The sequence below is a fragment of the Thamnophis elegans genome, chromosome 7, assembly GCF_009769535.1.
Source record: "Thamnophis elegans isolate rThaEle1 chromosome 7, rThaEle1.pri, whole genome shotgun sequence".
Classification (NCBI taxonomy): Eukaryota; Metazoa; Chordata; class Lepidosauria; order Squamata; family Colubridae; genus Thamnophis; species Thamnophis elegans.
Genome location: NC_045547.1, coordinates 80,006,496 through 80,030,247, shown reverse-complemented (window position 1 = coordinate 80,030,247; position 23,752 = coordinate 80,006,496). Strand labels below are relative to the sequence as shown.

Below are 23,752 nucleotides of genomic sequence, written 5' to 3'. Positions count from 1 at the left end.
GGAGTTTGCAGGAGTTCGCTTAATTGGTTCGTGACTCTCCGAGACTCCTTGCCAAGTTTTGCAGATATCGGCCTGGCAGCTCTCCAAGCCAGATAAGGTCTGTGACTGTAAATCCTCCCTTGAAAGACTTTGCTGGATGCGAATGAGAAGAATTCACAGTGAATTAATAAAAGGGTTTTTTGTTGGGACAAGGAGTTTGCTTCCTGCTCTTGGGAAGCTTAGGTCAGAACATAAGGAATTCATTGAAATATTGGAACGTTTGTTTGTTTGTTTGTTTGTTTGTTTGTTTGTTTGTTTGTTCGTTCGTTCGTTCGTTCGTTCGTTCGTTCATTCGTTCATTCATTCATTCATTCATTCATTCCCTGCAGATCAGAGACCAGCCTGTGATTGGCCAATTAATTCCAGACAGCTACTTAGAACTTGAGAAGAGCATTCTGGAAATACGCAAGACATTGCCGGCTGAATTCCCCGTGATTGGCCAGAATCAGCTTTACGAATTGGTGCAAGAAAAGCAGCTGCAATTGGATGAAAACGAGCTTTCTCACGCTGTGCATTTTCTGAACGAATCGGGTAAAAATACGGCCATTGGGCTGCAATAGTCAATGGGCCTGCTATCCCTTTTTTCATTTAAGAAAAAAAGTTACGCTAAGTTGGGCAGTTTGCTTATTTATCCTGCTTTTATTGATAAGTTACCCAATGTAGTCTGCATCCAGTTTTGGTCACCACACTATAAAAATGCTGGGTTTTTAAAAATGTTTTTATTATACATTTTCCTTTATAATGCATCATATTTTCAATTTTACGACAGTCCATCTCTTTCCGTCTCTTTCCTTCTCCTCCTTTCTGTTTTCCCCTCTGCTTCCCCCTCCTTCCCTCTTTCCATCTCCTCTCCTCCTCTCCACTTCCCTCTCCTTCCCTCTCTCCTCCTCCTCTCCCCTCTCTCCTTCCCTCTCCTCCCTTTTCCTCTCCTCCTCTCCCTTCTCCCCTTCTCCCTCTCCTTTCCCCTCTCTGCTTCCCTCTTCTTCTGACTCCTTCCTTCTTCTCTTCTCCTACCTGTCCCCCCCCCCCAAACTCTTATTAACTTCTTGGCACATTTCCTTCGCTTATAAAAAAGTGTTGAGACTTTAGAAAGAGTGCAGAGAAGAGCAACCAAGAGGATTAGGGGACTGGAGGCTAAAACATATGAAGAACGGTTGCAGGAACTGGGTATGTCTAGTTTAATGAAAAGAAGGACTAGGGGAGACATGATAGCAATCTTACAAAATCTCAGGGGTTGCCACAGAGAGGAGTGGGTCAAGCTATTCTCCAAAGCATCTGAAAACCAGACAAGGAAAAATGGATGGAAATTGATCAAGGAGATATTCAACCTGGAAATAAGGAGAAATTTTCTGACTGTAAGAGCAATCAATCAGTGGAGCAGAAATTGCCTTCAGAAGTTGTGGGAGCTTCATCACTGGAGGCTTTCAAGAAGAAACTGGAGTGCCATCTTTCAGGGATGGTGTAGGGTCTCCTGCTTGGAAAGTTTCCCATTTTTCCCCACCCAGTTGAAAGTTCAAGACCTTGCCCCCACACCCACAAGTCCATCCCATGGTCCAATCTCCCACTGCCATGCTGGCAGTTCCACCCCTCCAGTTCCGGTCAGGTGCAGAGGTGCCAAGACAAAGGATGACCTTGGTTTTCTAGAAAGAATGTTGTTATGGCTACATAGCATCTAACTCCGTACAATCCCATTTCTCACAATAGAAAATGCATAGTAGAATAATAGAAAGCGTGGCAGGCCAAAGATCCAAAAGAAAAGATGGCTGCAGGCCTGACAACCTCAATGAGGAAGCCAGATTCACTTAACAACCGTGTGACTCATTTAATCACTGCAGCAATTCACTTAACAGCGGTGGCAAGAAAGGTCGTAACATCGGCCGAAGCTCACTTGTCTCACTTAGCAGCAGAAACTTTGGGCTCAATCGTGGTTGTAAGTCGAGGACTACCTGCAATAAACCATACTATTGTTAAAATGTTCTGTACACACTGAAAGATATTAAAAAGGACTATTTTTTTTAATTTAGGTGTCCTGCTCCACTTTCAAGATCCAGCCCTTCAGCTCAGAAATCTCTATTTTGTCGATCCCAAATGGCTGTGTAAAATCATAGCCCAGGTTAGTCTCAAATACGGTTCCTAACCAGGTTTTCTGGATCGCTCTATTTTTTTAATTTTATTTTCTCTTTTTTTACCCCTATGGTGGATTCCTACCAGTTTGGCGGCCTGGGTCACACCGGAATCAAATTTCTTGACCAATAAAGAATATTCTTCTTTTATTTGAAAGTTCGCTGATAACCCGGCATTGCCTGGGTATTTATTATAGGGGGGAAATGTCCGGACCAAACGTAATTTCTAATGTTGGATTTTCCCCCTTATAAGAAGGAGCCCCCTTGTGGAGTACTGTGAAGCCATTACTATGGCAACTCCACTGCGCTGTACAGTAGAATCCATTTTATGGCAGTACAGTAGAAGCCATTTGAAGGCACAACAGGCTGTATCTTAACAGAACACACATCCCGAGGGGTGTTAGGGGTGTTTTACCCCCCACAGTATTTGTTTCCAGAGAGTAAGTCATCTGTGTACCAAGTTTGGTTAAAATTGCTTGAGGCATTCCAGAGTTATGCTAGAACACACACACACACACACACAAACACACATTTATATATATACCGTATTTTTCGGAGTATAAGACCCACCTTTTTCCCTCAAAAAAGAGGCTGAAAAGCTGTGTGCAACTTATACACTGAATACAGCATTTTTTGCCTCCCGAAACCCTGCTTCCTTCACCAAAATGGCCGTGCAGAGCCTCTAGGAAGCATATAGAGAGCTCCTGGGGGCTGGGGAAGGCAGAAATGAGCAATGCTCGTTTTTGCCCTCCCCAGCCCCCAGGAGCATTCTATAAGCCTCCTAATGGCTATCCATGCTCCCCTTTTTTGACAAAAAAACGGACCCGTTTTCGCGAAAAACAGGCCATTTGGGGGAGGTTCGCAGAGTGCAAAAACTTTTTTTTTTAAATTTGCCTCTTTAAAACCTTGGTGCGTCTTATACTCTGGTGCGTCTTATACTCTGAAAAATACGGTAGATGAAGAGAAAAGCTTGGTGTGTGACATGATTTTAAAACTAAGCAAATCGTAGTGGAGTTTTGTGAGACGGATTTCTCTTCCGTAGATCTTTACGGTGAAGGTGGATGGCTTTACCAAATACCCCAAAGGGATCATAAAGCGTTCAGATGTGGAAAAATCCCTGCTAAAGAACAGTAAATTCCCTGAGATTTGCAAGTGCCAATACTTCAAGCTTCTAGAGAAATTCCAGATTGCTCTGCCGTTAGGAGACGATCAGCTGCTTATTCCGAGCAGGTAATCAAAAATTAAAATTCATTGTTACGTGAGCATTTGCAGTGGGGGGGGGGGGAGAGTCTGTGGTATAAATAACATCTCATGCATTATAAATTCATTAGAGACCACGTGATTTATTAAGTTTGCAGGTCTTTGGTGCTTCTGAGCTTGGTTGTTTTCTTGCAGACGTTTTACAACCCGACTAGGTAACATCATCAGTGCTAGAAGGGAGTGGGGTGCGTTCTCATTTTATATATACCAGTGGCTTTTCCTGTCAGTGTTGCTGGGGGTGGCCTTGGTGATTCCCTACTATTGTTTAAAGGTAAAGGTTCCCCTCGCACATATGTGCTAGTCGTTCCCGACACTAGGGGGCGGTGCTTATCTCCGTTTCAAAGCCGAAGAGCCAGCGCTGTCCGAAAGCATCTCCGTGGTCATGTGGCTGGCATGACTCAACGCTGAAGGCGCACGGAACGCCGTTCCCTTCCCACCAAAGTGGTTCCTATTTTTCTACTTGCATTTTTTTACATGCTTTCAAACTGCTAGGTTGGCAGAAGCTGGGACAAGTAATGGGAGCTCACTCCGTTACGCGGTGCTCGGGATTCGAACCACCAAACTGCTGACCTTTCTGATCGACAAGCTCAGCATCTTAGCCACTGAGCCACCAGGTCCCATTACTATTGTTTACTGTTAGTTTATTTCTCTGAGTTGGTAGTTCCTTGCCTTCTTTGTTTCTTGATTGTTGGAAAAGAAACAAAATTCCAAAATACCTGTTCTCCAACAATAACACACATAGAAGGATTAACCCTGAGATTAACATTAGGTCAGGGGTGTCAAACTCGCAGCCCACGGGCCGGATGCATCACAGGCTGGCCACGCCCATCCCTGTTTTAGCAAAGGGGAAAAAATCGTGATATGTCACGTGACAACAATGTGATGATGCGAGTTTAACACCCCTGCATGAGACCAACAATGAAGATACAAATAATACAAACCTCACTTCCTACTAGCACTGATAATGTTACCTTGTTTGGTCATGAAACATCTGAAAGAAAACCACCAAGCTCAGAGAGCACCAAGGACCCCCCCCCCCCCCGCTTCCAGTCCAAACCAGAGCTACAAATATTCTCCTTTATCGGTATGTTGGAAACCATTTACTTTCTTTAAATCATAATGCATGAAACGGCTATCCGCGATAGGCAAAAATCTAGATTGGAAATTGCAGGTTTCCATTGGAGAGAGCGTCAAGAGAGGAATAAGCCTAGAGTTATTACGTTGTCACAAGTTCCATTTAACCCCGAGCTTCTCTTCTGTTATTTCATTTGTATCTGGGTCGCCGAAGCAAATTTGGTTGTGGCCCGCCAGCAGTCTGCACAGCTCGCAGCAGATTCGCACAGTGAGGAGGTTGGGGAGGAACATGGGCCAGTCCTGGAGACTTGGGAAGACTCAGACGAGGGCTCTGTGTCGGAGGCAGAGAGGGGACCAGAGCCGTATGCCAGTTCTCAGCTGCCTTCGGAGTCAGACATCAGTGAGGCAGAAGAACAGCTGGAGCCTGTTCCCAGTGGGTGCATGCACAGAGTTGCCAGATGAAGGGAACAACTAAAGAACAGGGGTCGATTTGGGAATAAGGCCACAGGTGGACAATGAATGGTCCCTCCCAGAGTAAATAAAAAAGGAGCAAAAGGGGAGTGGAGTTTGCAGGAGACAATTAGTTCACTTAATTGGTTTCTGACTCTCCGAGGCTCCTTGCCAAGTTTTGCAGATATCGTCCCTGCAGCTCTCCAAGCCAGATAAGGTCTGTGACTATAAATCCTCCCTTGAAAGACTTTGTTGGATGTGAATGAGAAAAATTCACAGCAAATTAATAAAAGGGGTTTTTTTGCATTTCCTACCATTTGTGCAAAGATCCCAAGGTGTACAATAAATCAGAGGGACTTCTTAGGGATGCCTGCTCATTGTTATAAAGTCAGCCAATAATTAACAACTCAAAGAAGATACTCTGCACCTTTTGACTGTCAACCCCCTTGCCAACTTGGGGAATGAAAAATTCAAAGAAGTGAAAATAGCTGTTTTAAAATGTCTTTCTTTCTTTCTTTCTTTCTTTCTTTCTTTCTTTCTTTCTTTCTTTCTTTCTTTCCTTCCTTCTTTCTTCTCTTTAAGCTTGTCAGATCAACGGCCTGTGATAGAACTGCCTCACTGTGAAAACTCTGAGCTTATCATAAGACTGTATGAGATGCCGTATTTTCCTATGGGATTTTGGTCCAGGCTGATTAATCGACTGCTTGAAGTGTCTTCATACATGCTTTCTGGAAGAGGTACAAGAATAGAAGGAAATTAGCTAAATCTGTACAAAGGGTCTCTGTTATTAGTAAACTAGCTGAGTTACCACGGGTTTTGAGCAGTGGTAAAATTCAATATTTTTTTACTACTGGTTCTGTGGGCGTGGCTTGGTGGGCGTGGCTTGGTGGGCCTGGCAGGGGAAGGATACTGCAAGCTCTCCATTCCCTCCCCACTCCAAGGGGATGCTGCAAAATCTCCATTCCCTCCCCACTCCAGGGGAAGGATACTGTAAAATCTCCATTCCCTTCCCACTCCAGGGGAAGGAGACTGCAAAATATCCATTTCCTCCCCACTCCAGGGGAAGGATACTGAAAAATCTTCATTTCCTCTCCACTCCAGGGGAAGGATACTGCAAAATATCCATTACCTCCCCACTCCAGGGGAAGGATACTGTAAAATCTCCATTCCCTTCCCACTCCAGGGGAACAATATTGCACAATCTCCATTCCCTCCCCACTCCAGGGGAAGGATACTGTAAAATCTCCATTCCCTCCCCACTGCAGGGGAAGGATACTGCAAAATCTCCATTCCCTTCCCACTCTGGGTCCAGACAGAGGTGGCATTTGCTGGTTCTCCGAACTACTCAAAATTTCCACTACCAGTTCTCCAGAACCTGTCAGATTTCCACCCCTGGTTTTGAGTCCTGATTCAATGACTGAGATTTGGTTTTTGAAGTCATTTATGTGGTTGCTTAATTCACATTACATTTTTAGCAGGAGCTCTGAGAGACTGTAGGCTGAACCCTATTTGATAAAGAAATGATTGCTTGGATTTATCCAATTTCAGCAAGAACTACACTTGGGTACAAACAAATAAAGGCCAGGCTGTTATATGACATTTGGGAATTGTTATCCTGGTTTCGATGGAAATGATCTTCTGACAGAAAGACACTGCTGTGGATTGGAGGTGTTGGATAGGAGATAGGTAGCTAGATTATGAATATTTAGAAATGCAAACTTAAATATTTAAGGGACTTCATTTAGGGATCTGGAACACATGTGTTATTTACCTGTTCTGACCCCCTCCTCCGTCCAGTAACAAATGCCGAGACAAGCTTAACTGGAATGTATTTTAATAGCAAGACCAAAACCTCAGTGGCTGAAAGCCAAGCATAACAAACAGATAAGGACCTTGGCAGCAACTCAGACAAACTAAGATAAACACAGATAAGGCTTGGCAGCAATCCAGCTTGCCAAGCTCACAGTAATGTCCTCCGGCATTCAATCCTGCATTGACTTCTACAAAGAGGGCCGTGTGCACAAGTAGCTTTTAATAGTCTGGAGAGGAGCCTAATGACCACCAGCTGAGCGCAATTACCTCCTGTAATTGCGTAATTGTTCTTGACGCCGAGTAGCTCTTCGATGGCGTGCATCCAGGAACAACTCACTGCTGGTTTCTGGATCACTCTCCCTTGTCTCCTCCCCGCTGGTCCAAGGCTCAGGCGCCACCTGGTGGCCAACCAGTCTCTCTGCACCCTGTTCGGAGTCGGAACCCTGTCCAGGGTCCTCCACATCCTCCAGGGCCAACTCATAGGGCCCCTCGCTGTAGGAGTCTGGTGGCAGCTCCAACGGCTCCTGCTGGGCCACAACATTTACCTAAGACATAACTAATACCATGAAGGTTCTTAGCAGTGCTGGGATTCAACCGGTGTAACAACAACAGCAGCAGTGTTTAAAAACTTACCTTCTACTGCAGCCCCAGTGAGTAAAACAATTAAGCCACGACAATGTATTTTTTAAAGCATCCTTTTTGGATAGATTGAGAATATAAATTTTTCCCACGCATAAGATCGTGCCAGAGGAAAGGATCCTGTGTGAATTAACAATCCTTCCTTTTCTCCTTAGAACGAGCTCTTCGTCCTAACAAGATGTACTGGAGGCAAGGCATATATCTGAACTGGTCTCCAGAAGCTTACACCCTGGTGGAATCTGCAGTTCTGGAAAACAATCTAAACAGCTTTCTGAAAATCACGGTCCCTTCCTGCAGAAAAGGTTAAACATATGTCCCAACCTTCCGGAGGGGGTGTGTGGAAATTAGAAGCTGTGTTGTGGCCTCTCAGCTGCTGGCCTACTTCCAACAGCCGAATCGGAGGAGGAGGAGGAGGAGGAGGAGGGAGTCAGGGCTATCATCAAGGCAACCTGAGAGTTCCGAGGGGGAAGAGGGAATGGAGCTGGCAGAGAGAGAGAGAGACAGAGGCGGAGCCTGGCTGTCCGTCAGCCCTCGGATGGAGAGTCAACAGCCCCCCAGGTCTGGAGGTGGCTGGTGAAGAAGAGGAAGAACAGCTGGGTCCTGATTCGCAAATACACCAAAGGCAGAGGAGAGGAGAGCAGTGGAAATCTATGGGATGGTCCTTGGGACAGAAGAGCCACCACTGCTAGCAAGGCCCCAATTTAGCTCTGGGGATGTGCAGAAGGCAGAGGAGAGGAGAGCAGTGGAAATCTATGGGCTGGTCCTTGGGAAGGAAGAGCCACCGCTGCTAGCGAAGCCCCACCCTAGCTCTGAGGACAAAAGGCGAGCGGTAGAGATGAATAGATGTGGCAGGCAACTACTCATCTTCTGTCCAGACGGACTTGTTCGCCTGCAAGAGAAACTTTTTGCTGGGGCTGCTGGCGCTCCTAATAAAGGAATCTTTGCGTTCACTTCAGATGGTTTGTCGTGTTTGAGGAGCCGGGTCAACAAACACGTTGTTGGTTTTGCTCAGCGGAAAACCTCGTAGCGTTTTTCTAATCGGAGATGCAGCAAATTTTTAATCCTCTTTCCTTTTTTTTCCCCCCGGCTTTCTGAAGGTTGCATCATTTTGGGGCAAGTTGTAGACCACATTGATTCTCTTATGGAGGAATGGTTCCCAGGTTTATTGGAAGTAGATATTTGTGGCGAAGGAGAAACACTGTTGAAAAAATGGGCTTTGTACAGCTTTGAGGATGGAGAGGAACGTCGGAAAATATTGCTTGATGACCTACTTAAAAAGGCAGAGGAAGGTAGGTTTGTTACGGTATTTCGAGCAAGCCGTTCCGAAATACTTTCTCGGTTTACAGCCATGATGGCCAACCTATGCCACGCATGCCACAGGTTGCACACGGAGCCATATATGCTGGCGCCTGAGCCATCAGCTCCAGCGCACATGAATACACCAGCCCGCTGATTCTCAGCTTTCTGGAGGGCCTGGGGAAGCTATTTTTGCCTCCCCCAGCCCCCCCGGAGGAAATACCAAGCTCAGCTTGGACGCGAGTAGTGTGGCGTGCATGGGGGAGGAGTGTGCATGTGCATGTGGGGGCGCATTCTGTGGGCGTCGGCATGCGTAAGCCCCCTCGCATTTTTGGAAGTTTGGTTTTATGTATCAGTGATTTAGACAATAGAGGTTCTACAGTATTAGTTTATCTTTCCGTTTAATCAGTTACATTTCTGTTCTTCTTTCTCTGTCAAGGTGACCTCTTAATAAATCCAAATCAACCAAAGTCTACTGTTCCAATAGCTCAGATTGCTCCCGATTTGATTTTGGCCGATTTACCTAGAAACATCATGTTGAACAACGAGGAACTGGAATTCCACCAAGCTCCAGAAAACCTTCTCGGTAAAGACAATCGTTGTGTTGCTTCCTACAGATAAAAAAAGACAAAACACTTGTAGGAAAGATGAATAAATGAGTTGCATCCAAAGCCCTTGAGGTCAATGACTTCACTGAAATTAAGTTAGGAAATTTAATGTAATGCTTGTTTATTAACAAACTTGGGGAAGATTTTGGTAGGGATATTCCTTAACTACAATCCATCTCAAAAATAGCAATATTTTAATTTAATTGGTATTGTTAGAAACATTTTATGAAGTTAGGAATTTCATTCAGTAAGTAAGGTAGAATTATTTTGGGATGCCCTCAATATGGATACCAAGGTCTAGAATCGTGATGGCGAACCTATGCAATGTGTGCTAGAGGTGGCATGTGGCGCCCTCTGTGATGGCATGGAAGCAGTCACTTCAGTTCAGCTCCGCTGTGCATGCGCGAGAGTCTCCCACTGGCCAGTTGGTCTTCGGGTCTTTGCCGCACATGCGCAGGGGACGGGGTGTGCAGAGGGAAGAGGGAGCATGCGCAGGGCAGGTGCATGCACGGGACGAGGCACATACAAGGGGGATGCACACATATAGCGTTTTGGAGATTTGGGTACACACATGCATTCACACATGTGTGCACTTTGGGAATTTAGCTCTGAAAAGGTTAGCCATCACTGGTCTAGAAGAAAAGAGAAATTTTTCTAACAGCGAGGACAGTTAATCAGTGGAATGAGCTACCTTCAGAAGTCGTGAAGTTGTACCACTCACGCATCATCACAAAATCTCCAGAACCGTAAAGCCTATAAATTTGAAATTTGGTACATATGTTCCTCTTGGCTTCTAGGTGCTCACTAAGAAAATATTTTTCAAAATGACCGTCAGATCATTTATATTTCTTATATTATTATTAACACGCTCTGATCCTAAGGAGTTAGACGTTCTACTCCCTCTCCCCACCTGAAAAGAACTCTGTTCCAACAGCCACTTGGGCATGGGTGTGTGTGTGGTCATCTGGCTGGGATTTTAGACATTCTATTCCCCCTCCCTACTGAATGGAAGAGAAGGGGATAAGATAGGAGAGGCCTCTGTGGGGCAAACCTGAGGGAGAGAAGGGGATCAATGTGGCCAGCCTGAGGGAGAGAAAGGGATGATAGGAGAGGCCTCTGTGGAGCAAGCCTGAGGGAGAGAAGGGGAAATGAGAGGATCAATGAGGCCAACCTGAGGGAGAGAAAGGGATAAGATAGGAGAGGCCTCTGTGGGGCAAGCCTGAGGGAGAGAAGGGGAGACGAGAGGATCAATGGGGCCAGCATGAGGGAGAGAAAGGGATGATAGGAGAGGCCTCTGTGGAGCAAGCCTGAGGGAGAGAAGGCGGGAGGCTGATCGTAATTACTCATTAATGTTCAAGCTTTAACTGTCAATTTATCAAGCCCAATCACATAGTTTCGTAGCGAAACACGGGTATCCAACTACTAATTCACCTATAAATTCAAGAAATATAACCTATTTTAAAAATATTGCCTCATATTTTCTGTCGGAAAGGTGACGGTGGATTTGGGTCTGTGTACCGTGCTGTTTATGCTGGCGAAGAAGTAGCCGTAAAGGTTTTTAATAAGCACACGTCCCTTCGGCTTCTGAGACAGGTGAGTCAATTCACAGTCTGCGAATGAATCAATAAAGCCGTAAATTACTTGCGATCAAAAATCACAAGGGCTGAGGATTGGGCAACTTAATTAATGGCTACGGACCTTGTAGCCAACAGGGGTCATTCATTATTTCTTGCAAATATCCACATACAGGGCAAACGGTTTTCAACGTGGCCTGTGGGTGCATTATTCTAGAATAAAACTAGGATTTGCTAATTGGTTGTTGCTTTTTTGTTCCTGATTTGAGGGAATTGCTTGAAACCACTGGTTTATTTTCAACGTTCAGGTGTTGTTTTTTTAATGTCTGTTTTTTTCTTTGCCGGTTGGAAAGCCTGATCAAATGGTTTGTGATGTTTGGGATCTGTGAGGCAGAGACTCAGCTGGAGAAATTTCCCTCTTTAGCCTCCGCTTCACACACGCCATTACGTCTGTGGAGATTCTCAGTCATCCAGGTCATGGTTGCCTCAAAAGTAGTAGTGGTAGTGGTAGTGGTGGTGGTGGTGGTGGTGGTGGTTCTTCTTCTTCCTCTTCCTCTTCCTCTTCTTCTCCCCTCCCACCTCCTCCTCTTCTCCTTCTCCTCCTTCTCCTTCTTCTCCTTCCCTTCCTCCTCTTCTTCTCCTCCTCTCCTCCTCCTTCTACTTGCCCTTCTCCCTCCTCCCCTCTCCTCCTCTTCTTTTCCTTCTCCTCCTCCTCTTCCTCCTCCCCTCCTCCTCCTTATTCATCTCCTTCCCCCTCCTCCCCCTCCTCCTCTTCTTTTCCTTCTCCTCCTCTTCCTCCTCCCCTCCTCCTCCTTATTCATCTCCTCCTCCTTCCCCTTCTCCCCTCCTTCCCTCCTCCTCTTCTCTGTCTCCTTCTCCTTCCCCATCCCACCTCCTCCTCCCACCTCATCCTCTTCCTCCTCCTCTTCCCCTCCTCTTCTTTTCCTTCTCCTCCTTCTCTTCTTCTTCCCCTCCTCCTCCCCCTCTTCTCCCCCTTCCCCTCCCCTCCTCCTCCTCGTCCTTCCTCCTCCCTCCTTCTGAAAAAAAAACCCTGTCCATTTGCCTTTTGCAAAAAAAAGTGCCCATGGCCTGCATGATCGAGCCTCTCCATAGGCATTTAGCCATACCTTTTGGAGTGAACGCCCTTCAAAACCTATCCTTCCATCCTTCCCACCTCCCATGAAGCTTCTTGGATGACAAGCAAAACATCGTCTTTTTCCTCAAGGAAAAAAACAGTCCACTTGCCTTTTGGGCGCGGGGGGTGGGTGGGGAGCTGAGGTGGTATTCAGCAGGTTCTGACCAGTTCTGGAGAACTGGTAGTGGACATTTTGAGTAGTTCAGAGAAGCGGTAAATACCACCTCTGGCTGGCCGTGCCCCCATCTATTCTCTGCCTCCCGAGTCCCAGCTGATCGGGAGGGAATGTGGATTTTGCAGTATCCTTCCCCTGCCACACCCACCAAGCCACGCCACGCCCATCAAACCCACCCACAGAACCGGAACTAAAAAATTTTGAATCCCACCACTGGTGGGGAAGCACCATGGCAGGAGTAACACCGTCCTTTCACTTCCACTGTGTCTAGGAACTTACGGTGCTTTGCCACCTTCACCATCCCAGCCTGGTGTTCCTGATGGCTGCGGCTGTGCGTCCCCGGATGCTGGTCATGGAATTAGCCTCCAAGGGGTCTCTGGATCGGTTGCTGCAGCAGGAGAACGCAGGCCTAACCAGAACCTTACAGCACAGGATAGCTCTGCATGTGGCAGATGGCTTGAGGTAAACAAAAAACAAAAACAATAAGCCCCTCCCTTTTCCAGTATGCATGTATGTATGTATGTATGTATGTATGTATACGTGTGTATGTATCTATATCTATATGACCAATAGCACTAGCAGTAGTATTTAACTTATATCCCGCTTCACAGTGCTTTACAGCGCTCTCTATAAGCTGTTTACAGAGTCAGCCTCTTGCCCCCAACAATCTGGGTCCTCATTTTACCCACCTTGGAAGGATGGAAGGCTGAGTCAACCTTGAGCTGGTCAGGATCGAACTCCTGACAGTGGGCAGAATTAACTTGCAATACTCCATTCTAACCACTGTGCCACCATGGCGGTGATAGCACTAGCCCTTAGACTTATATACCGCTTCACAGTGCTTTACAGCCCCCTCTAAGCAGTTTACAGAGTCAGCTTATTGCCCCCAACAATCTGGGTCCTCATTTTACTGACCTTGGAAGGAAGGAAGGCTGAGTCAACCTTGAGCTGGTCAGGATCAAACTCCTGACAGTGGGCAGAATTAACCTGCAATCCTGCCTTCTTCTAACCACTGCCCCACAAGGAAGAAGAATGAGAAAAGGGAATAATAGAGGAAGGGGGAAGGAAGGGAGGAGGAAGGAAAGAAAGGAAGGAAGGAAGGAAGGAAGGAAGGAGGAAGAAAGGAAGAAAAAAGAAAGAAAGAGGGAGGAGGTAATAACAATAGCACTTAGACTTATATACCGCTTCACAATGCTTGACAGCCCTCTCTAAGCAGTTTACAGAGTCAGCCTCTTGCTCCCAAACAATCTGGGTCCTCATTTTACCCACCTCGGAAGGACGGTCATGATTGAACTCTTGGCAGTGGGCAGAGTCAACCTACACTACAGCATTCTAACGACTGCACCATCATGGCTCACCAATCATGGTAACGTGAAGACTTGTAGCCTTCAATTCCCAGAATTCATGACCGGCTGGGGAATTCTGAGAGTTGAAGTCCACAAGTCTTCCATTTGCCAAAGCTGGACCCCCCTGCTCTAAATCTTTGGGCTATAAGCATCCATCATATGTACATGATGTTATTTCTATTCCTCTCTTGTGCATCTCTCTCTTTCTTTTTCATACCAGGTACCTACATTCTTCCATGATCATCTATCGCGACTTAAAGCCTCACAACGTCTTGCTCTTCACGCTTTATCCCAATTCAGCGGTCATTGCCAAGATTGCTGATTACGGCATTTCCCAATATTGTTGCCGAATGGGAATAAAAACCTCCGAAGGCACACCAGGTATCAACAACATAGAACCTCCTACATCTGGGTAACAAGGGCTTTCCGAGGTACTCAGATGAAATTGAAAGTTGAGTCCGAGGTGGGTTGCTCCTGGTTCGGCCTGGATCAGGCAAACCGGTAGTGACCCTCCCACCCGGATGCTTCTGCTCATGCACATAAGCTTATGTGCATGTGCAGAAGCGTTGCATGCACGCACGACCACGAGCGAACCCGTAGCGCCGGGATTTGCAACCCACCTCTCAGTTGGATACACATCAACAGATTCCTTGGTGTGACTCCTGAACAGAAACACAATGAGCCATTGATCCACCTGGCCCGGTCCTTTAATGAATTATTTAGCATCCGCGTCCCCAATTAGAGGTGGTATTTACTTACCGTATTTTTCAGCGTATAAGACGCACCAAGATTTTAAAGAGGCAAATTAAAAAAAAGTTTTGGCACTCTGCAGACCTCCCAAAAATGGCTCATTTTTCACAAAAACGGGCCCGTTTTTTGTCAAAAAAGGGGGGGGCATGCATAACCTTTAGGAGGCTTCCAGAGTGTTGCTGGGGGCAAAAACGAGCTAAATCCGGCCCATGTTTCGCTCATTTTTGCCCTCCCCAGACCCCAGCAGCACCCTGGAAGCCTCCTAAAGGCTATCCATGACCATTTTTGCAAAGGGGATGGAGTTTCGGGAGGCCAGAAATGCTATATTCAGTGTATAAGATGCACCCAGATTTTCACCCTCTTTTTTGAGGGAAAAAGGTGCGTCTTATACTCCAAAAAAATATGGTACCTTCCGTACCGGTTTGCAAATGTGAGCGTGTGGTTCGCTTCACACTCATGTGCCACCTTCGCGCATGCGCTAAGCATTTTGTGCATGTGCTTTGTGCTAAAAAAGGGGGGGGCTAAATGGGATGCCATAGAGCTGGGGAGGATGGATGGGGCTACCTGTGATTTCTGCTACCAGTTCAGGCGAACCGGTCCGAACCGGTAGAATACCACCTCTGTCCCCAACCCTTGATCTGTGGATCATCACCATGTGGCATACCAGAAACTGCTCCATGCAAACAAGTGAAGCCCCCTCCATGGGATGCGGGAAGCACACAAAACCACGCCCTCTCCATTTCACAAAAAAATCCTCTCTCCACGGAAACCGGTCCTTAGTGACCAAATATTGAGGGCTATGGATTTAGCCAGTTATTTTCTTCATATTCTGATAGACTTCTATGTTAGGGCAGTATAGCAATCAAGGTCTAGATTCAGAAATACTAATGGAATGTGTAGCTTCTTGTTCCCATGGTGGCTTGTTGATTGTCTCTTTTGCACAGTATCAGAGGTAGTATTCAGCCGGTTCGGACCGGTTCGACCGAACCGGTAGCGGAAATCGTGAGTGGCCCCGCCCACCCACCCAGGCTCTACGGCATCCCATTTAAACACTTTTTTAAACCAAAGCCTGAACGCAGGCATGGACACACACGCTCACATTTGCAAACTGGTAGGGAAGGTAAGTGAATACCAGCCCTGTACAGTATGTAGCCATTGTTTACATCTCTGTGTCTGTTGATGTTACCAGCATGCAAGGTTTCCCAATCACTTGGCTATATTATGGACAAAACAGATATTTGTTGTTATTAACTGGTCCCAACAGTTTTCTTTTTGTAATTACCTTCTGGAGAATTTATGTACCTTTCACAGCATAAGTAATATTTTGATTTTCAAGGTTTTATGTGTTCTGAATCTCATTTAAGATTCTTTAATTAAAACAAGAACAGCATCTGTTAAAGTAACAATGAATGATTCGTGGATTTTTATATTTTTTTTAAAAGGATTTAGAGCCCCAGAAGTTGCAAAAGGAAATGTTATTTACAACCAGCAAGCTGATGTTTATTCATTTGGCTTGCTGCTGTATGACATTTTGACAGCTGGTGGAAGAATATTAGAGGGCATAAAATTTCCTAATGAATTTGATGAATTAGCTATCCATGGAAAACTGCCAGGTATGTTCCATTTTCTTTGTCTGGTTATTACACACACTATACACTTGTATCTTTGTAATAATCTACATTATTTTAGTCTCTCCAGCAAATGTAAAAACAAAACTAGAAATATGTGATTTCTCAATCCTAATTTGGATATGTTTGAATTTCATTTGTTTTTTTTTAAAAATAAAGGCAATATAATACAAAAAACTACAAATGTGGATTGTAAGAAAAACTAGAATCTTATGGATTTTTTTAAAAAAAATCTGTTTAATCATGTCTACTAATATTTGTAGCTCAAGGTTGAACTGCAGAGTCCTTCATGCTGCTCTCTGAGCTTAGCGGTTTTCTTGCAGACATTTCATTACCCAACTAGAGAACATCATCAGGGCTAAACCCCAGCAGTGATGAATGTTATCCAGCTGGGTAATGAAATGCCTGCAAGGAAACCTGATAGAATTCATTGCTGGAATGTATTTCTATGCAACAACTATAGTAATATTCAGCCAGTAGATGGCAGTGTTTACAAATTTGGATCTATGCTCTTTTGTTCTAAGTTGTTTCCTGTTATAGTTAAACAGTTAAGTAGTAAAGCACATGGTGACTGTTCTCTTTGTTTGCTCTGTGGTGCTATATATAAACAGAAATTTTGAACAAAACCACCAAACTCAGAAAGCACCAAGGACCCCTTAAACAGGTTGTGCTTTTGCAAGACAAATGTTAGTCTCTGTGGTGCAATAATCCAAATTTAAGCTCAGAATTATCTATTCTAGATCCTGTCAAAGAGTACGGTTGTGCCCCCTGGCCAAGATTCGAAGATTTAATTAAGAAATGTTTGAAAGAAAATCCTCAAGAAAGACCTACATCTGACCAGGTAGGCTCAGTAGAGGTCAGTAAATGAGACACAGATGTTCCTAATGCTCAGTGGTGGGTTGCGGATTCCGGCTTGCTGGCATCCAGGTGGATGTGTGCAGTGCGTGCATGTGTCTTGGTGCTTTAGCGAGCCTCTGCGACGCTCCAGCTGCTCAGCCGAGCAGAGTGCAGGCGCTGTATGCCCTGTGTGCAGAAGCACTGAAGGCGTAAAAGGATGGTAAGAAGTGAGGGTGGGCGGGCGGACCCTCCGGAGCACCATACCGGAACGGTATCCGGTGCTCCGGGCTGGCTCCAGTATGCCTGTACCCGGGTGTACCGCCTGCAACCCACCACTGCTAATGCTACATGTTTTAGGATTAGGAACTTTTCCATGCAAAAATGTTTAGCAAAAGATAAACGCTCTTAGACACTATTGTCTTGTTGACTAAAGTAGCTAGTTTTTGTTGCCACAATGTAGAAAAGATGTGGAGACTCTAGAAAGAGTGCAGAGAAGAGCAACCAAGATGATTAGGGGGCTAGAGGTTAAAACATATGAAGAACGGTTGCTGTAACTGGGTATGTCTAGTTTAATGAAAAGAAGGACTAGGGGGGAGACATAATAGCAGTCTTCCAATATCTCAGGGGCTGCCACAAAGAAGAGGGAGTCAAACTATTCTCCAAGGCACCAAAAGGCAGGACAAAAAGCAATGGGTGGAAACTAATCAAGGAGAGAAGCAACTTAGAACTGAGGAGAAATTTCCTGACAAAATAATTTTCCTCCAGAAGTTGTGAATCAGAAGTGGTATTCACAGGTTCTGACCGCTTCTGGAGAACCGGTAGCGGAAATTTTGAGTAGTTTGGAGAACCAGTAAATACCACCTCTGGCTGGCCCCGCCCCCATCTATTCTCTGCCTCCCGAATCCCAGCTGATCGGGAGGAAATGAGGATTTTGAAGTAACCTTCCCCTGGAGTGAGGGAGGGAATGGAGATTTTACAGTATCCTTCCCCTGCCATGCCCATCAAGCCATGCCACGCCCACCAAGCCACGCCCCACAGAACTGGTAGTAAAAAAAAAATTGAATCCCACCACTGTTGTAAATGCTCCAACACTGGAAGTTTTTAAGAAGACGTTGGAAAACCATTTGTCTGAAATAGCAGGAGGTCGGGCTAGAAGACCTCCAAGGTCCCTTCCAACTCTGTTATTCTATTCCATTCTAATGTGGTGTCTGCAGGTTTATGAAATGTTGAACTCTGCAGAACTGGTTTGCTTCCTGAGACACATTCCGGTGCCCTCTCCTTTTGCGTCGGAATGCATGGTGGTTACGAACCAAAATAACAAGAAAACCGGTATCTGGATCGGAAGTGGCGGCAGAGGTGAAGCCCGGCTGTCATTTGTCGACGTAAATACCGAGGAACACACCTGTGAAGTAGGTTTCAAGATTGACCTTCAAACTGATGCTTCATTATGTGTTTTTCAAAAATTATTATACATTTTATTTATACATTTTTTCTGATACAAACATACGTGCTTTGTGAACAATAGGTTGTCCCAGTTTATCTCCTTATGCATAATATTTTTTCCAATTTCTAATTCCTACCTCTATTTTCTAGCCATTGATAAAAACAAATCCCATCTTTATTTTTTAATGTCAATCTATCCATTTCTGTGCAATCTAGTCCTTTTTTTAAATTAAACTTTCCTCTGTGGGTATTTCCTAGTTTTTCCAATGCTGTGCAAATAGAAATTTTGCTGCTGTCAGGATATGCAATATTAAGTATATTATATATATATATATCTGGTGTTATGCCTAACAAAAATATTTCTGGTTTATAATCTTAAGTGCTATTTTATCATCTTTTCTATCCATGTATGTATTTTCGTCCAAATTGTTTTTGCTTTTGGGCATATCCACCACATATGATAGTATACTGTATTTTTGGGAGTATAAGACGCTCCAAAAGAAAAGAGGGGGGAAAAAATCTGCCTCACAGCAATTTGCCTCCTTGCAGCAAACAGCAAACAGCACATATTATATACACTGTTTGCGGTGCATTTCTGTGCATGTGTGCTTGACCCGTAGAAATAGCAAAGAATTGGAGAAATGTACATTATTGCAGTATATTAATGCCAGAAAGTTTTCTTAAATGTAGTTACACTAACTCCTCGCAATTATTTAAATAGATCTACTCCAAACATGACTAAGCCAGGGTGTAACTCAGCTGCCTTATCTTAATACTACAACAGGACATTGTTACATTTTAGACTATACTTATGCAGATGCTGTTAAAATTGATGTGGCTTTCTGGAAGCATACCTTATTCTCTGCTATTTAAAAAAAGATACAGTAGCATTGGGCCTCTTCAGATCAAGCTTCTTCATTTTATTAAGTTGTCTAGAACAATAATAAAGCAGTCTTTAAAAAATAAGTCTAATATTTTTTTTAGTGGATTGATTATATACATTATAAATACGGGACTAAGAAATTCCAGATAGCTTATGATTAAGATCAGGAATGATATAAATTGTTTAAAGTTAGCTTTTTAAAGGAGCTAAGTTCAATGTAAAGATGTTATCAATTTTCTATTCTTTTTTTCAATATGTTTTAGACTGTTTTTGTTAAAGATTTACACCGTGTATGGCTTCTGGGAGGGAATGTTGGGGGGGAGGGGGGAGGGAGGGATGTATATTAGGTTTGACGAGAGGTGTTACATTTTAATGTAATATGATTGCACATGTATACTGTCTTCTCTTATTTTTTCTTTAAAACTAGGATATGTTAAGTATATTGATATGGAAGCGGAAATACACCAATGAGAGGAAGAGTGGGAAACAGAAGGGAGAAGAAAGATGGGAAGAGAGGGATAGGAGAGAGGGTAAGGGGGGAAGATGAGGAGGATAAGGAGGAGTGGAATGTAGAGAGAGGAGAAGGAGAAAGGAAGGGGAAGTAGAGTAGGAAAGGATGATGGAGGGAAGAAAGGAGGTAGGAGAGAGGTAGAAGAAAGAGGTGTATGGAGAGCAGAAGAGCTAATAATGGGTTTTTATCTTTTTGAGTGTTGATGACAAGAGGAGCTGATGTAATTACTACTTAATACAATAGGATACTGGCTATGTATAGTATACATGTGATTGTATGTTATGAAAATGGAAAATAAAAAAGTATATATAAAAAAATAAGCCTAATAATTTGACCATTCTATAGGCATTTATAGTTATTGACTTGCCTCCTTGCAGCAAACAGCAAACAGCCAGTTGCAGTTTCAGCACAGCCTGATTCGCACAAGCAGCTGATAGTCAGGCCTCCCAACCATCAGCTGTTTCAGGATGTGATCCCATGGGCCTTGAGTTTGACACCCCTGTCATAGACCAATGTTTCTCAACCATAGCAACTTTAAGACAGATGGACTTCAACTCCCAGAATTCTCCATGGCTAGCTGGAGAATTCTGGGAGTTGAAGTCTGCCTGTCCTGAAGTTGTCAAGATTAACACTGCCCTAGATGTTTTAATTCAAGGAGCCTCAATGCCCAGCCACGGGCTGGTACTGGGCCGCAGCCTGTTTGGAACTGGGTTGCACAAGCGGGCAGACGAGCGTACCCACACACGCAGCGCCCCTTCTGCAAATGGCAGGCACGGACATGAGTATGTGAAGCTCCATTTGTGCATGCGGTGAGCATACATGCTCGCTGCTTGTGCAAACGGAACTAGGTGTGCGAGCATGCTCGCTGGCTGCTTTCACGGAACTATCCCCTCTCCCTCCACCCCCTGTGGTCACCACCGGTCCACACAACCAGGGGACGGCTGCTTTTAAGCCGTTGTAGTTCAAAGCCGTTGAGTGCACGTTACGATTCTTATTTCTGTTTTAATTTTTATGAATTCGCAGTCCAAAGTTTCTTCTTTTTTTTCTCCCCTTGCTCTCTTTTCCCAGGACGTTGAAGATATTAGGATACTGTGCTTGGCCTTGGTGACACTTTCTGCCGAGAAGGAGAACTGGGTGATTGCAGGGACTCAGTCAGGATCCCTCTGGGCCTTTCACACCCAAGATGGAGCATGCAGGCATCGGTTTCACATAATGACAGATTCGGTCACCTGCCTTTACTGCAGTCCCTTGCAAAAGCATAAGTACGTGTCAGGCACAAAATACTAGGTCCCTTTGTGAAGGTCTAAATTAAATTGATTTATTGCTAAAAACCCTGGAATCCTCCCAATTAACAGCACCTAGTTAGATGAGATTCCTTATCTAGAGTTAGATAAGGAATTCAAAGTGGGTTGGGCCTAGTTTGCTTGTGACTACGTAGGGATTCTAGGCTGATTCCTCTTTTGACTCCACCCTCCAAATTCTACCACTCCTTCTCCCACAAGTTGGCTGAATTTGGATTCCATTCCATACCGCACATTGCTTCAAAATGGCCTTAAGGATACAGAAGTGTTGATTTTTTTTTTAAGGAAACGACTTAGTTATTCATCCGTATTTAGACATTATTGTATGTTTTGAAGCACCGCGTGACTGGAATTATTGCTGACTTTCGGCACAGGGCTAATTGTGGGGCAATTTTGAGGTTGAAATCAGCGGTGGGTTCCTGCCAGCATTACTATCGGTTCGGTACCCCTCAAAAAATTTGCAGGAGTGCGCAAAAACTTCGCTTGCACGCATGCCGAACCCACGCTCTGCGTCCATGTGTGTTTGCAATTTAAAAGGTCTGTGCATGCGCGCACCGTTAAAAAAAGGGAAAAAATGCATTTTTTCCAATGAAGATTGTTCTGCCCATGTGCAGAACAGAAAATCAAAATGGTGGCGCCCAGAATGGACCTGGTACCGTCACCTCTCCGGCTGACTTACTACCTATTTAGGCTGAACCAGTACAAACCGGTAGGAACCCAGCTCTGGTTGAAATATTTAGCTTGTTCTTTTGGGCTGGCAATTTCAGCTTTTCTTATCTCCTGGGTTACACATTTAACTGCATGGCTTCAATACTGCAAGTCTTATTTAATTCAATTCATTGAATGCACTGAAAGCGTTTAACTCTAATGCATTTTCTCCTTCGATTTCAGCAAGTACAAGAACGTCTTTTTGGTGGGTACAGCCAATGGACAGCTGGCCATCTTTGAGGACCGAGCAATCAAGGTACATATTCACTACAGTCTTCCAAGAGATATTTGATTTGATTTGATTATATTTATATGCTGCCCTTTTCCCCCGAAGGGGACTCAGGGCGGCTCACAATTCAAATCGGGGAAGGGGGATACAGACAGAAAATAAAAGACGAAACATAACAATACATAATTTAAAAACACACAACAGTCATACCATTCGAGACGGGGGGCAACAGCTCTTTAGCCCCAGGCCTGTCGGAACAGCCAGGTTTTAAGGGCTTTGCGGAAGGCCTGGAGGGTGGTGAGGGTTCGAATCTCCACGGGGAGTTCATTCCACAGGGTCGGAGCAGCCACAGAGAAGGCTCTCCTCCGGGTAGTCGCCAGTCGGCACTGGCCGGCGGATGGAATTCGGAGGAGGCCTAGTCTGTGGGATCTAATTGGTCTGGTGGAGGTAATTGGCAGCAGGCGGTCTCTCAAGTACCCAGGTCCAATACCATGAAGGGCTTTATAAGTGATGACTAGCGCCTTGAAGCGTATCCGGAGACCAATAGGCAGCCAGTGCAGCTCGCGGAGGATAGGTGTTACGTGGGTGAACCGAGGTGCACCCACGATCACTCGCACGGCTGCATTCTGGAATATGTAATTAATGGCAGACATGTTCGTAATAAACCCTACCTTTGCATTATTATAGAAAGTTTACGCTTTCTTAAATTTTGACCGATGCTATTCGAATAATAGCAGAAAGAGAGGGAGCACTAAGGCGAAGCGGAATTGTATAGATTGTCCTTGAATAGGTAGTTTTATGGATTTTCAATATTGCAGTTCCTTTTTTTTGTAGTTTTCATTCACTTTACAAAAAAGAAAATGTGGGCTATTTTTATAATAACGATGCCTGTCATTTAGAGACAACCAGCAAATCTTCTTGTAGGACCACCACGTCAATTTAAGTTAGAGGTTTTGCTTAATTTCAGAAACTTTGGCATCAATATGACTTTAATAAAGTCTTAATATTACACATTCTTTGTATTACAACAAACTCACTGGAATAATTACAAGTCAGGCACAGCAAATATCCTAACCAGTGGTGGGATTCAGCCGGTTCGCACCTATCCAGGAGAACCAATTGTTAACTTTCTAAGCCTTTCAGAGAACCGGTAGTTGCTCCATCACTGGAGGCTTCTAAGATGATGTTGGATAACCATTTGCCCGGAATGACAGAAGATCTTCTGCAGGGGCTTGGACTAGAAGACCCTCAAGGATCTTTGCAATTAGTTATTCATATATTAACTGCAGCTAGAATTGTATTTGCACAATATTGGAAATGTGAAGAGATTCCTACCGAAGAGAAGGTGATTAGGAAAATATTAGAATGTGCAGAAATGAATAGACTAACATTGGCAATTAAGGAGAAAGAACAATCTGATTATTTTATGATATGGGAAGCGTTTTATCAATGGTTAGAGAATTAAAAAAAGAAATTGGAAATAGAAATGAAGATGAAAAGAAGAATAGAAAATGTATTAAGATAGAGATAAGAATAAAATGACAATTGTTAGCATGAATACGATGAAAATAACTATAATCAATGTTATTATTGTATGTATGTATGTATGTATGTGTGTGTATGTATGTATGTATGTACCGTATGTATGTATGTATGTATGTATGTATGTATGTATGTATGTGTATATATATATATATATATATATATATATATATATATATATATATATATATATATATATATATATGAAGATATACTAGAAGACATGTTAAAAAGGAAATGAAGAGACTTACAAGATTTAATTGTATATTGTACCCTGTTTCCCTGAAAATAATTGTATAATGTATCCTGTTTAGAGCCGAGGTGGCGCAGTGGTTAAATGCAGCACTGCAGGCTACTTCAGCTGACTGCAGTTCAGCAGTTCGGCTGTT

At 44.2% G+C, this 23,752-nt stretch overlaps 1 protein-coding gene across 2 annotated transcripts in view; it reads left to right on the top strand.

Moving 5' to 3' along the window:
* LRRK2 (leucine rich repeat kinase 2) overlaps window positions 1–23,752 on the top strand; it is a 117,602-nt gene that overhangs the window by 86,205 nt on the left and 7,645 nt on the right. For both annotated transcript variants that reach the window (XM_032221705.1, XM_032221706.1), the window contains exons 32-46: window positions 369–570; window positions 2,064–2,152; window positions 3,205–3,392; window positions 5,529–5,683; window positions 7,553–7,699; window positions 8,495–8,686; window positions 9,133–9,279; window positions 10,794–10,894; window positions 12,457–12,647; window positions 13,752–13,912; window positions 15,724–15,894; window positions 16,650–16,750; window positions 17,961–18,155; window positions 20,652–20,845; window positions 21,776–21,848. In XM_032221705.1, the coding sequence (XP_032077596.1) occupies window positions 369–570; window positions 2,064–2,152; window positions 3,205–3,392; window positions 5,529–5,683; window positions 7,553–7,699; window positions 8,495–8,686; window positions 9,133–9,279; window positions 10,794–10,894; window positions 12,457–12,647; window positions 13,752–13,912; window positions 15,724–15,894; window positions 16,650–16,750; window positions 17,961–18,155; window positions 20,652–20,845; window positions 21,776–21,848 (2,307 nt within the window). The remainder of the gene's footprint in view (window positions 1–368; window positions 571–2,063; window positions 2,153–3,204; window positions 3,393–5,528; window positions 5,684–7,552; window positions 7,700–8,494; window positions 8,687–9,132; window positions 9,280–10,793; window positions 10,895–12,456; window positions 12,648–13,751; window positions 13,913–15,723; window positions 15,895–16,649; window positions 16,751–17,960; window positions 18,156–20,651; window positions 20,846–21,775; window positions 21,849–23,752) is intronic.